The sequence below is a fragment of the Schistocerca serialis genome, chromosome 5 (genome assembly GCF_023864345.2).
Source record: "Schistocerca serialis cubense isolate TAMUIC-IGC-003099 chromosome 5, iqSchSeri2.2, whole genome shotgun sequence".
NCBI lineage: Eukaryota > Metazoa > Arthropoda > Insecta > Orthoptera > Acrididae > Schistocerca > Schistocerca serialis.
In genome coordinates, this window is record NC_064642.1 from 784,737,152 (window position 1) to 784,752,629 (window position 15,478).

At 41.9% G+C, this 15,478-nt stretch overlaps 1 protein-coding gene across 1 annotated transcript in view; it reads right to left on the bottom strand.

The window, feature by feature from the left end:
- LOC126482221 (C-type mannose receptor 2-like) overlaps positions 1-15,478 on the bottom strand; it is a 76,182-nt gene that overhangs the window by 20,833 nt on the left and 39,871 nt on the right. Inside the window, exon 2 of the mRNA XM_050106200.1 lies at positions 7,096-7,485. Coding sequence (XP_049962157.1) covers positions 7,096-7,485 — 390 coding nt within the window. The remainder of the gene's footprint in view (positions 1-7,095; positions 7,486-15,478) is intronic.

Sequence of the window (15,478 nt, forward strand, 5' to 3'; positions counted from 1 at the left end):
TTTAACTCCTTTTCAAATTTTTCTTTGGTTTTCATTACTGCTTGCTCCATGTACAGACCGAATAACACCGGGGATAGGTATCAACCCTGTCTCACTACCTTTCAACCACTACTTCCCTTTCATGCCTCTCGATTCTTAAAATTGCAGTCTGGTTTCTGTACAAGTTATAAATAACCTTTCGCTCCCTGTATTTTAACCCTGCTGCCTTCAGAATTTCAGAGTATTCCAGTCAACATTGTTAAAAGCTTTCTCTAAGACTATAAACGCTATAAACGTAGGTTTTCCTTTCCTTAACCTGTCTTCTAAGAGAAGTCGTGAAGTCTGTATTACTTCACGTGTCCCTACATTCTTCCAAAATTCAAACCGATCTTTCCCGAAATCGGCTTCTGCCAGTTATTCCACTCTTTTGCAAAGAATTCGTGTTAGGTTTTCGCAACTATGACTTATTAAACTGATAGTTCGGTAATATGCACATCTGTCAGTATTGCTTTCTTAGGAATGAGAATTATTACATTCGTGTTGAAGTCTGAGGATATTTCGCCTGCCTCATACATCTTGCAATCCAGGTGGAATAGTCTTGTCACAGCTGGCTCTCCTAAGGAATCTGTAGTTCGGACGAAATTTCTCCTACTCCTTGGGCCCTGTTCCGACTTAAATCTTTCACTGCTCTGTCCAATTCTACTCTTTGTATCATACCTCCCATGGCATCTACATCTATGCGATCTTCGCTTTCTGTAATATTGCCTTCAAGTTGATCTCCATTGTACAGCTCCTCTATATACTCCTTATACGCCTGAATCTTCCCTTCTTTTCTTAGTACTGGTTTTCCATCTGAGTTCTTGACATTCATAGAGCTGCTTCTCTTTTCTCGAAACGTCTCTTTAAATTTCTTATAGGTGATCTATCTTTCTGCTAGTCATATACGATTCTATATCCTTGCATTGGGTACTTCAGCAATTCCTTCTTATCCATTTTGTACTTCCTGTCAATCTCATTTTTTAGACGTTCGAGCTGTCACTCGCCTATTTCATTTGCTACATTTTTATATTTTCTCCTTTCATCAGTTAAATTCAGTACCTCCTGTGATATCCGAGGATTTCTATTGGACCTTATGTTTTTACCTCTACTGCCTCCACCATTTCATCTCTCAAAGCTACCCATTCCCCTTGTAATGTATTCCTTTTCCCTGTTTCAGCCAATCGGTGCCTAATGTCCCCTTTGAAACTCTCAACAACGTCTGGTTCTTTCAGCTTATCAAGATGCCATCTCCTTAATTTCGTACCGTTTTACAAATTCTTCAGTTACGATATTCAGTTTACAACAGTAAATTATGATCAGAGTCCACATTTGCCCCTGAAAATGTGAATTTAATATCCTGTACATAAATATCGGTCTTACCATTATATAATGAATGTGAAACCTTCCATTGTCTCCATGTCTCTTCCACGTATACAACCTTCTTTCATGATTATTAAACGAAGTGTTAACGGTGACTAAATTATGCTCTGTGCAAAATCGTACCAGGCAGCTCACTCTTTCAGTCCTTCCCACTCAGTCCATATTCATTTTCCATATTTCCTTCTCTTCGTTTTCCTACTGTTGCATTCTGGTCCACCACCACAATTATATTTTTATCTTCCTTAACTATCTGAGTAATTTCTTTTCTTTCACCACACATTTCTTCAATTCCTCCGTCGTCTGCGGAGCTAGTTGGCATATAAACTGGTACTGTTGTGGTGGGTGAGGGCTTTGTGTCTATCTTAGCTACAATTATGCGTTCACTATGATGTCCATAGTACTTTACTCACATTCCTATTTTCTTTTTCATTATTAGACGTACTCTTACATTATCCCTATTTGTATTTATAACCCTGTACTCACCTGACTTGAAGTTCTGTTCCTCCTGCCACCAAACTTCACTAGTAGCCATTTTATCTCCTTTTAAATTCTATAACCTACCTACCCAATTAAGTGATCCAATATTTCACTCTCTGACACATAGGACGCCAGGTTTGTTTCTTCTAGTGAGACATCCTCTTGAGTAGTCCCCGCCCGTAGATCCGAATGGGGGTCTATTTTACCTCCAGAATATTTTTTCCAAGAACAGGCCGTCATCATTTAAAGATGCAGTAGAGCTGCATGCTCTACGAAAAAAATTACTTCTGTGGTTTCCCCTTCCTTTCAGCTGTTGACAGTACCAGTACAGTAAGGCCGTGTTGACTGATGTTACAACGTCAGATCAGCCAGTCATTGAGACCATTGCTCCTGTAACTAATGGAAAGACTGCTGCCCCTCTTCAGGAACCTCATGTCCATCTCGCCTCTCCACAGGTAGGTCTCCGTTGTGGTTGCACCGCGATCTGTATCTGTATCCGTATCGTTGAGGCATGTTAGCCTACCCCATCTTGGTGCAAGGTCCATGGTTTGAAAGAGGGGGGGGGGGGGGAGAACAAAAGGAAATTAATACAATGAGAACATAAAAATAAAAGTTAGACGAAGTGAGGTAAAACAAGAAAAAGCAGATTCTAGAATCTGGCCATGTACGTCTTAAAGTCATATAGTTACATACAATGTCACAAGCTTGACGAAACTATGTGATTCAGTTTAAACGGATTGAAGGTACATATTCAAGAGCTGAAATCTAGATCTGCAATAAAAATACAGGTTGCATTTGGGACTGATTACTGAATTCCCTTTCCGGCGAAAAGAATTCACCCTCTTTGACCATGGCGACGAGCGAGAACTAAAGACTTCTTTTGTTGAAATAGTGGCGTCTGTCGTCACGTTCATAACATTTACTACATGTCTCGCTGCCTTGTCCTTGTCAGTGTAGTGAAATTCACTAACAGCGCTCAAATTCATTTAGTACGCGATTAATGACGTCCAAGTAACATCAAAATCCATGATCATTTCTGCTAGATTTCTTTAAATATTACACTATTCCTTCCAAAATATTCAACCAATTTAGTAAAATTATTTGTCTGGCTGATTATCAACATTGCAGAGCAAGCACTGAAGTAAGGTTTTTCAAAGCTTTCAGGGTCTTATTAACAATAACTGGTTGTAATTTCTGATATAACAAAACCCTCTGCATGTGTAAGTCTTAAGCAGTGTTGGTGGAAGGGCTTGCAAGCTGTTACCTGCGTATATCATTATTTGTACACATTAAAATGAAAATAATAAAATTAGATCGGTGAGATGAACCTAGCACTGAGATTAAAGATGCCAAATGAGAAAATAAATACATTTTAGTTCAGTTCAACAGCGATACACGGCCTGCTCTTTAAATTTTATCATGATTCAAATAAAGCAAAAAAAATAATTAAAAAAATGAAACGGGATAGGGATTCCCTTACTTTGACTGTTCCGTTCTTTTATCAAAAACTTTTCTGAATAGTCATTGCATTCTATAAAGACCTTTATATCCGTCGAGGATGGCAAAAGTTTTAGAGCGATTTGAATAACATATTCGTTATGAAAATAGTGTACATCCGGACAATCGCACAGACCTTTTAGTGGCTCCTACATCATATAACACTCCCATTCTAAAAAGAAAGCAAACGTGACATTAGTTAGTGCCATGCTGTCATTTTTATTTCCCATAATAATGAGATTCTTATCAGAATAATGCATCAAAAAAAATTCGAAAATTTAGTTTGGAAATTAGCAAGCAGAATAAGGGGTTTCGTGCAAGAATTTTGCGTAACTTATCTTGAGCCAATTAATCATATAACAGAGTTCTATCAAGAATACAACTTGACTACGTATTTTGTTGATTTAAAAAGTCTTTCGATTCTCCACACCGTAAGGGGGTACTGGACGCCTTAAAAAGTTAAAGCATACTTACACAACATTAAGCTGAAGAAGTACATCTGTAGCAATAGAATAGGCCAAATTAAATCGGAAAATTTTTCGAACAATTTAAAATTGAAAGAAGAGAATCAATCTCTTAAAAATTATTCGCATCGAGCTTTGAGCATACATTCTCTGGTCATCAGAGTGTGATCACAAGCTAATAAAAAAATTACCTGTGATTTTCAGGTGACATTGTGGAGCTTACGGATTTCTAGGATGCGCTACAGTATTAACTGAGCGAGGTGAGCTAGGATTCTCTGCTACACATAAATGTTCCGAAATCAAAACTTATCACTAATGACCTCATTCAGCAGGAGGCAAACAATACCCCTTCAAGATACACGTAGCATTTTGTATACTTTACACAGGTTTACTGACTCAAAAATTGACAGCAGCTGGAAGATGATACTCTAAAAGAGAACACCAGGGGAAAGCACTGAGGCCTCGATTTTATATGTAAGATGACTTTTGGCATGTTTTAAAGAGAATAATCTTCTATTCGCGGATCATTATTACTTTAATAGAGGGAAATGGATTTTAATACACAGAATAGGAAAAAAAACAAAAACAGGATAGTGCTAAGTGCTATGGGAACCATGTGCTGAAGGTTAGAGGAAGGGATGGAATTAGATATAAAGACTATGACCTATAAAATAGAACGAATGATGATGTATCTTTACCACAGCAATACTACTGAAATGGTGGCGTGGACTCTAAAGAAACTTCAAACCTCATGATCGCTAGTAAAATTGAAATAAGAACACCGTGAATTCATTGTCCCAGGAAGGGGAAACTTTATTGACACATTCCTGGGGTCAGATACATCACATGATCACACTGACAGAACCACAGGCACATAGACACAGGCAACAGAGCATGCACAATGTCGGCACTAGTACAGTGTATATCCACCTTTCGCAGCAATGCAGGCTGCTATTCTCCCATGGAGACGATCGTAGAGATGCTGGATGTAGTCCTGTGGAACGGCTTGCCATGCCATTTCCACCTGGCGCCTCAGTTGGACCAGCGTTCGTGCTGGACGTGCAGACCGCGTGAGACGACGCTTCATCCAGTCCCAAACATGCTCAATGGGGGACAGATCCGGAGATCTTGCTGGCCAGGGTAGTTGACTTACACCTTCTAGAGCACGTTGGGTGGCACGGGATACATGCGGACGTGCATTGTCCTGTTGGAACAGCAAGTTCCCTTGCCGGTCTAGGAATGGTAGAACGATGGGTTCGATGACGGTTTGGATGTACCGTGCACTATTCAGTGTCCCCTCGACGATCACCAGTGGTGTACGGCCAGTGCAGGAGATCGCTCCCCACACCATGATGCCGGGTGTTGGCCCTGTGTGCCTCGGTCGTATGCAGTCCTGATTGTGGCGCTCACCTGCACGGCGCCAAACACGCATACGACCATCATTGGCACCAAGGCAGAAGCGACTCTCATCGCTGAAGACGACACGTCTCCATTCGTCCCTCCATTCACGCCTGTCGCGACACCACTGGAGGCGGGCTGCACGATGTTGGGGCGTGAGCGGAAGACGGCCTAACGGTGTGCGGGACCGTAGCCCAGTTTCATGGAGACGGTTGCGAATGGTCCTCGCCGATACCCCAGGAGCAACAGTGTCCCTAATTTGCTGGGAAGTGGCGGTGCGGTCCCCTACGGCACTGCGTAGGATCCCACGGTCTTGGCGTGCATCCGTGCGTCGCTGCGGTCCGGTCCCAGGTCGACGGGCACGTGCACCTTCCGCCGACCACTGGCGACAACATCGATGTACTGTGGAGACCTCACGCCCCACGTGTTGAGCAATTCGGCGGTACGTCCACCCAGCCTCCCGCATGCCCACTATACGCCCTCGCTCAAAGTCCGTCAACTGCACATACGGTTCACGTCCACGCTGTCGCGGCATGCTACCAGTGTTAAAGACTGCGATGGAGCTCCGTATGCCACGGCAAACTGTCTGACACCGACGGCGGCGGTGCGCAAATGCTGCGCAGCTAGCGCCATTCGACGGCCAACACCGCGGTTCCTGGTGTGTCCGCTGTGCCGTGCGTGTGATCATTGCTTGTACAGCCCTCTCGCAGTGTCCGGAGCAAGTATGGTGGTTCTGACACACCGGTGTCAATGTGTTCTTTTTTCCATTTCCAGGAGTGTATATGTGCAATCAACTAGCAGTAGCGCGCAAAACTTGGGGTTTGAAGATTAATTACCAACAAACAGAATACTTGACTAATTATTCAGATGAGCTATACATTGAAGGAAAGAAAATCGAAAAGATAAACACTTTCTGTTATTTGGGATCCATTTTAGAAATCGAGGGAAAATCAGAGTCAGAAATCAATAAAAGAATTAGTAGCGGACGGAGGGTCATTGGGATGCTTAACTCAGTCTTATGGAGCAGGAATGTAATGAGCAGAACTAAAAAATTAATATACAAATCCATATTAGAGAGCGTGGCTCTGTATGGAACGGAGACCTGGACAATCAACGTTAAGCACATTAAATAATTACAAGCCCTAGAGATGGACTTCTGGAGAAGATCGGCAAGATCTCCAGGAAAGAAAAGATAAGGAACACAGAAATACTAAGGAGAATGGAAATAAAAGAAAGAATATATGATGTAATGGATAGGAAGAAATTACAGTGGTACGGGCACGTACGACGAATGGAGAAAACCAGAATACCAAAACTGATACTGGAGTGGAAACAGGCGGGGAGAAGAAGAAGAGGACGACCTGTGACCACCTGGCTCCAGAATGTACAGCACACAGTGAGGAGAATGGGCGCAGAGGAAGAGGACACACAAGATCGAAACACCTGGAGGAATATTTTGAAAATATAGTTTAAGAAAGTTTATGGTTTGTTTTGTAATTTCCAAGTAAATTATTATGTTGGAGATAAGCCTCTGTAATGAGGAAAAGCTCAAAATAATAAATAAACGTAAGCTAAGCCCAGATAATACGAGCTACATAGGATACATCGAAAACATAAACGAACTCGTATCCATTTTGCCCAAACGTTATTTGGTGCTGCCTGTGCAGAGTGGTTAGGCAATTCCTTGCCAAATTCCTACCGGTGATAAGTACCCCTTTCTATACCACTAAATTCCCTCCGTCAATCAGTTCTGACAAGAAACACGTGTGTGACATTGACGCTTTCAAGGCTCTGTTAAATACCCTGAGCTGAAATTCCTGATGCGACTGGCGGCTAAGATAAGGCTCTTGTGGGAACGTACCTCTGCTGTCCACGAAAAGGCCTTCGGCCGCGTCGTCGCTGAGGTCCACCCAGGGGTCGAACCGAGTGGCGGGGAACAACCGTAACACATAAAGCGCCTCGATGTTCGTATCGATCGACAGCAGGGCGCCGCCGTCTTGTTCGCAGACTCTCCTCGCTTCCAGGAACGTTTTCTCCTGACTGAGGATCTTGTAGAACCTTTGGGCCTGCCTGCTCCACGTGTACCCGGACGGTATCGGCTTCTGCAAGCGGCGCTCGCACACGAAGGGCCGAGACATCCAGCAGGCTCTGTCGTCCAGAAGCCCGCCATCGGGATGGACCACACCGCAGTCCTCGTCGTCATAGTTGTTGGGCTCGCCCTTCCTCCAAGGCAAGAGCGGCGGTTTGTTACCTTCAACAAAAAATCGAGGGAAGCAATCTGCTTAACAGCAAAAAACTTAAGTCTGGCATTAACGAATAAGAATAAATTTAAAAACCTGCACGGAATGGCGCTATTTTCCTTTCGCTGCAAGATCAGTTCGCGTGACTTACCACAGCATTTAGTATATATGCCTGGTAACATCGCAGGATTTCGGCTCGGAAGTCGTTAAAGCCAACATTTACTGAATGCTAAGTCCAGTTTTCGGACTGATCTATTACTCCCTACGGACTTCATCCATTAAGGCCTTCTTTCTGCATATTCCACTCTCTGTTGATTAGTCACTTAATACTTTGTCACCTCAACTCTCCTCCCCCTCCCATCCCCAATCCAAAACAAATACCTCTGGCTACCGTACATTTCCTTTGTAACTAACACCAACCACCACGACGTCGTAAAAAAGTGAAAAACCCATATTTACCCAATAAAATGGGGCGAGGGGTTGGTGCCCACCTATCTCACGCTTCTATAACAAAAATAACATTACTAAAATAAACATTCAAAAAATAAAAGTTACGAGATAAATCTTAAAGTTAAACCTTAAATCCAGGTAATCTGCCACGCCCAATCATTATAGCGCCTCGACCTTACAGTTGCATAATTGTTCACCCTCTCATTTTGGCGGTATCTCTCTGCTGCCTTGACGCTACCCATCGTCTCAAATTCAACTGAATCCTCTACGTCCTCCTCCTTAGATAATACAATCTCTCCCTTCCAGTTCTCTCCTTTCTAACGGTTCCAGAAAACGTTTCGCAGCAAAAACATGCTTTTCTTCGGTCATACGTTTCATCACATAAAATTTACATCATGTTTCACAATTCACAGAACCTACACCACCTCCACACATGACTATAAAAACCTATAAAATCGAACATGGCTTTTTCTGTGGCTTAACTGCCACACTTCTGCTGTAGATCCCTCTCATCATAAAATTGGCATTCCGCATTTTAAATCTGGCAAACTAATCTGTTTTCTGTATTTGAACACTTGGTCAACTGCTGTTTCATTTTTAAAATTCTTGACACGGCTCTTTTACTTTTAAAATTCTTGAGATGAAGAGTGGACTAGAATGTTTCTGCTGACTTCCGCCCAGCAGCCATCCCCTCCCCCCTTCCCCTTCCGTCTTGACCAGTAATCATGGTTATTTTTTTATTAATATGTCATACCACTTGGCATTACGACCTTTGCCCTTCGAATTATTTTGTAAAAACCACAAACACTTCATCGATCAATTTCTGCAGTCATGGGCAAATCATTCTATAACACACCATTTTCATTTCTTTTGCATTTGTAAATAGGATAACATTTTAGTGAAATGTAGAAACATTATTTTGAAAATATCAGTCAAAATATTAACCTATTAGCAAATCTGAAACTACTTCGTGTTGTATTAAATTTACTGGTTTACTACAAGATTATTTTGATAAACTACCATTGCTTCAGGTATGTTACGTTGAGATAACAGTAATCTCCTTAATTCCGTTGTAGCATTTTTAATATAAAATTTTCCACAATGAAGTGGATGATCTCACAGATACAGACAGAAAACCATTAAGATATGTTTGCCTGGATTTCAGTTAGAAATCTGTCTAAATTCGCGCATACTAAGTTCTGTAACGAAGCCCTCTCTACGTTGCGTCGGTCTGCGACACAAATCTCTCAACGTCAGTGGATGCACGCAGTTTCTAATACGCAAAATATAAGTAAAAGAGAGTAGTTAACAGCCAAATTTTATTCACCAATAAGAGTTTCAAAATGAAAGACGGCCTACGAAAGATTTGCCGTAAGTTACATAGTACAACTTCGATATAATTAATGAACATCATTTTGAATACCACTAAATGTGCTGTTTCAGAACGGTATTTGTCTACCAAAAACTGGCTTTCAATATGTAACGCCTTAAAGGAATGCATTTCGTCGATAATGTGGTCGTTAGATGCGAAACGCTAGCTCGCCTGTGTAAAGGCGAGAGAGGACATCGGACTCCGTCGTGCGGCAGAAATCGGCGGAATTCAGAAAATTCGTGGAAAATCTGAACCTGGACTTTAGTCTTGGTTCTTCCACAAACAGTCTCTTTTATAACACTGCTTTTCTGTGATGAGTAGTGCGAATAATCGCATATGAATTATTCGAGAGGAGTTCTAGCAAACTCAGCAGGCAGAGCGCAATACACTACTGGAAACTAAAAACATAGAGATCTGCTTTGTTGAACCTTCGCTCTGATCGCTAAGTTCACTATAAATCAGTTCGAATAAAACATGTGCTAGTATTCGTCTTGCTCGTTGTAGCAAGGCAGTCTGTAGCAAGCTTAGTACAACTGTGACTTTGAAGGGACACTCAAAGCAACTCTATTTCCAAGACTTTCTCTGTGTTCGCACTCAAAATGAATGGCTTGTGTGTACTGTTAACACCATTTTCTGATGTTATGCTACTGTATCTGCAAAGTGAGAAAATTTCAACACCAAAACATTTCTGTCGGCGATTTTCTCAAATTCCCCTATGTTGTTGTAGGTGTCATATAATGGCCACTGTTTACTAATCACTTCTCCTGTACGTATGAGCAGCAAATAAGCCAAAGTCAAAAGTACTATCATGCTCAAAAGCACTTGAATGACCTGAATTGGGTTCCACCTTATTTCCTCGCAGCCCACATCACGTAGCTGCCTTGCAATACAGTCCTTCGGCTATACGAGATGATTATAACACATGACAACTTAAAACTAGTGTTCTCTGCTAAAATCAGTCTGCACGTAAATTAATACCACGGTATTGCAAAGTTTGGAAACACTTTCTTACAGAGGAGACTCTCCGTAACGTTTGTAAACTCAACTTTATTACAGTGAGTGACATATGAAAAATATTATCACATTCGTTAGTATCCGAGATAAGTAATACCCGAAACTCAGTGGCTTACATGATTCAGTAGTCCTTAGTCAAAACTAAATGTTTTTATGAATAAGAGATTTTGAACGAATATCTGGACTCCCAAAGTTCTATAATGATTCAAAGTATGTTTGCTCTCATGAAGGTTTTCCAACCACATGTTAACGGTCGTTCGTGCAGCGAGTGGTTTTGCCCGAGCTGGTTAATGAACGAACCAGTTAAAAGAAAAAACAAGCGATTGACACAGAAAAACGATCTATGTAAACCTTAACACTAAGAGCTATCACTACTTCTTTCACTATCTCATGATGGCAAGTGGATCTATGTGCAGTGCGAAATTCACGGCACCGGTCGTCATGGGTGGCAAGGCGTAAGGGAAGGTCAAATGTCGCAGTTTCCGAAAGTCTGAACTTAATAGCAAATGACGAAAGTTTTGTAGTGCTCTCGGAATCCTGTTAACCACCTAGTGCATGAAATGAAATGATCAGGACAAGGATTCGAACCTACGTACGTGCATTTCCTGGAGTCCTACAGGCGTTTGCGACATTGGGGAAAACAACGAAATCATGGAACTGTATCGTTCCTAGAGGATCAACCCCCCCCCCCCCCCAAGAGAGAACTTAATTCACATAAAGTAAGAAATAAGTGCTCTGTAACATTATATGCCGATTGGTTCGGTATATAAAATAAAATTTCTAGTGTAATGGTGAGAGAGTTTCTGTTTGCCGCGACTTCCGCCTTTCTCGTGGCGCAACTTCAACCGATTTTACTACAGTCACCAGTGAGAGACATCACGTTCAATGTGCATTCCAAACCACTGAGCAACCCGACGTCTTTCGCTTGACGTTATCGCAGATGAAGGTCTGTGTCAAAAATTGATTCTTAAAGAGGGGATCGAAACTATACCTGGCGCATACCAAACTACTATCTGTCCACCATACCACTGTAGCAAGGTCGTTACTGAGTTTTAACGGAAAACGCATGACACAATAAGAGCGTTCAGACAGAATGATGCCTTCGAAGTGGATTTTTTCTTTATCGATACATTCGTTTTCTGACCCTGTTTTAATCTTGTTCGACGGCATCGTCATTCACACGTTGCCTCGCTTACTGACACTCAGCACCTCCACATATCCCACAACGCAATGGTAATTGCGTATGATACTGAATTAAGCGCCAAAACCAATTCGTATGCGCTGTTAACTGCTAGCCGATTAGTGTTAATTTCTGACACTAGGCTTGAAAAGAGCTTACCTATTAGACGTGCTGAAGAAAAACCGGCTCGCCATTGATCTGTTACGAACCGGCGAGCCTCTGTCACGGAAGGTTTGTTCGTCTCTTGCCAGCGGGATGTAAAGACGCTTCCTGCCATCATATCTCTGATTCGAAGCCGTTTGGAAATCGTCACTATTCCAACAAATTTCCTAAATCGAAAAAAGTAACTGCAGAATGCGAGGTTGCCAGATATTTCGAGCATTAACATCGTCATTACTATTTCCTTCTGAACTCCATTGCAGGTGCAAGTGTACATGCAAGAAGAATTTGATGATTTTTGGCAGCAAAAAACATGTAATTACTTAGTTCGTTTCATATATATGGCTTAATACTTTTGAACTTAATACTTGACATCACCACTTATTCATTGATCACATCGAAACTAAATTTAGTGATGAAGACTTTACGTGATAACAGAAATCCTGTGGAATTACTTCATTTATCTGCGCTTGGCAAAGACGAGACTGATGATGTACGCCAGTTCAGATCCCAACATGTTAATATATCCCATGAACTGTCAAGGTCATTCTTTCGGATAACTCGATCGACTTTGTTGAAGTCACGTTTTCAAGTTGTGTAAGGAGCAACATATTGCAAAAGAACAGCTGTTTTCATTATGGTAATCTCAGAGTCTAGCACTACATTTGGTCTAAGTTCACATCTACTGGTTATTAGTTTAAACTGGGTACCCAGTTCAGCATTGTAGAGAAATATTGCACAGTTGGAAACTACACACCCACCTCAGTGACTTTACATTCAGTGACCAACTTAACCAAACTCTGCGGAGCACCAGTTTCAAGAATCAGGTTTAGTTCAAATGGTTCAAATGGCTCTAAGTACTATGGAACTTAACATCTGAGGTCATCAGTCCCCTAGACTTAGAACTACTTAAACCTAACTAACCTAAGGACATCACACATATCTATGCCCGAGGCAGGATTCGAACCTGCGACCGTAGCAGCCTCGTGGCTCCGGATTGAAGCGCGTAGAACCGCTCGGCCACAGCGGCCGGCTCAGGTTTCGTAAAGGCTGTGATTTGCAGGGCCCTCTCTCGCCGAAAAGTACATAGTTAAGCTTCATAGCTACACTCTAATAGCAATTTCGTTGATAGCAGATAAGTATTCTGCATAATAGTTACTATTAGTTGCTTTTCTAAGGTTGGGGGTGTCATCAGCTGAAACCGTGTTTAACACGTAAGGCTATCGTACTACGAAAACATTCGGGATGACTATTAGCTGAAGATAGAGTTGATCTTCACAATCAGGCGTATTTACAATACAGATGTTTTATAAATTATAGAGTTCAGCAATCAGTCGTCCTTCTTAGATTTTATTATGCAAATCCAGATTTCGGCTAGTGGTTAGCCATTCTCACTGCTCTTTTTTTTAATTCTCAGTGCATGTTAAGTCCTTGTTGTTGTAGTATTAAAAGAACTGTTACTGATGCGCGAACAACAGGGACATACATCCATTGAGAATAAAAGAAAATAGCGCATTGACAATGAATTTCTACAAGCCGAAATCTTTATGTGCGCAATAAAATCTAAAAAGGATGAGTGATTCCTGCACTCTATAAATTATAAGTCACATACAGCCGCTGAGTACATCCACTTTCCGAATGGAAGGTAATCTGACTAATACAGGCGTTTGTTGAGACCGTTCGTTCTTGCCTTTCTCCAGCGAGCGCTTGAAGCCATATACAATGTTTCGAATACTTCTAACGCTGCAGTTGACTCTGTCCTCATAACTAATAATTCGAGTGTTACAGCGAATTAAAATTTTCTTTATAAAGGGATTCGCCATTCTAGCACCCACGTATTCTCGTTTTACCACATGGTGTGATGTAGTGTATGAGGCCATACCACTATTAAAAAGAAGAAAAAAAACTTACAATAGACCAAGGAACGTAGCCTGAATTACTACTTGAACCGACGAAAATATACGAAATAGACCGCCTTTCTAGAAACGAGCTTGCCGAGCAGCCTCCGCAGTTGCTAACACCAAACTAGTTGGTAACTTGGCAAGAAACATGACCAGCTCACTATTTGGTCCCGGCGGAGGTTCGAGTCCTTCCTCGGGCATGGGTGTGTGTGTGTGTGTGTGTGTGAGTGTGTGTGTGTGTGTGTGTGTGTGTGTGTGTGTTTGTCCTTAGAATAATTTAGGTTAAGTAGTGTGTAAGCTTAGGGACTGATGACCTTAGCAGTTAAGTCCCATAAGATTTCACACACACACAGCACACTACTAAAGCAAAATAACAGCGCAATTAGACAAACGCCAGACAGCTAGCGGCAGTGATGACAATCACATTGAAGCAGAATTACAAACAGTACCATACAGAAACATTATGACAAGCATGCATATGCTCTTATAGTAACAGACAAAACATGAAAGGGCAAACACCGTACATTATACTACACATACAACAATAGCTGAAGAACAGAGTTGCAAATAATGTCATAAGAATGTGAGATGTGTAGCATACAGACAGACGTACTCAAAATGACAAACACAATGCAACCAACGGTATGTACAATTGCGCCAGCAGAACAGTGACGTAATATGCACAAGAGAGCAATAATGAAAATTTAATGTACAAATACAGATCTGTGCGCAAATTAAAAAGCAAAACTACGCACTTGATTAAGAACCAGGCTAATGTCATGTGAAAATTAAGTCGACGGTAGCTCTTAAATTAAATTTGGATGCCGCTGGCTTCCAGATAGTCTGTGAGGAAGTTATCAAAACGGTGAAGTAAAACAGGGATATTGGTGGAGAGGGGGTAACCTCTCGCAACCAGTTTCTTATACAAGTCTGACAGTGCAGTCATGTACTTGGAACAAGCCAAAATGATGATAAGATACACTACTGTCGTTGTGTCCTTATCGCACTGTCCAGACGTGATAATCCTCAACCAGTATAGGTGTGCGGAACAACACGCTTGTCCCAGCCTCATGCGAATGAGGCGAACCATGGTCGAGAAGAGATGTTCGGTTTTATGGCCGCCATGTGGCCGTCCTTAGAGTGCTGAGAGACATGTCATTCACAGTTCCATTCATGATAAGCAGTCTTCTGTATCGTCGATGTGAGATCCGTATAAGGGATCTGCGTTTGGCGTAACTGGTCTTCTGTAATACTACTCTTGGCAAGGGGGTCAACAGTTTAATTATGAAGAATGCCATGATGCCCTTTAACGCAGAGTAACTGAAAGGCAATACCCAAGGTCTACGCGTCTCTTATGGCCGCAAAGACGTCCAGAACATACCTGTTGATCTGTTTCTCAAACGTGGGATGTTGCAATTCCTGCAGAACACTTTGGGAGTTCGTAAGTATCAGGATGAACGTGAATGTCCGGGTACCGTAATGAATACTTCCCTGACGGCCAGTAGCTCCGCTTTGTACATAGAAGATTGAAGTAGAAGCGCAAACATTTGGCAGGTGCTACTAAAAGGGCTAAAAAAGGCGTATCCCACACCAGCCTCAGGTTTAGAGCAGAATCGAACAACTGCCTTAAGAGAGGCACAATCAGATATCGAAGATAGACTGAGGAAGAAAATATCACACATCTGTCATCTTACAGACATGGCGCATGCTTCCACTAGCAGGGCGTTGGTGGGCGTTGATTTCATGGCTCCTAGGACGGAATGAATCACTCTGTAATGGATGACATCGAACTTGCGTTGCAGAGCCGTAGACAATGCTACCATAATCTAACACAGAACGGATCAAAACCTTATATAGTGTCAAGAGCATAATCGGTTCCGCTCCCTACCATATGCGGGCAAGCATACGCAAGATATTCACGTGTTACC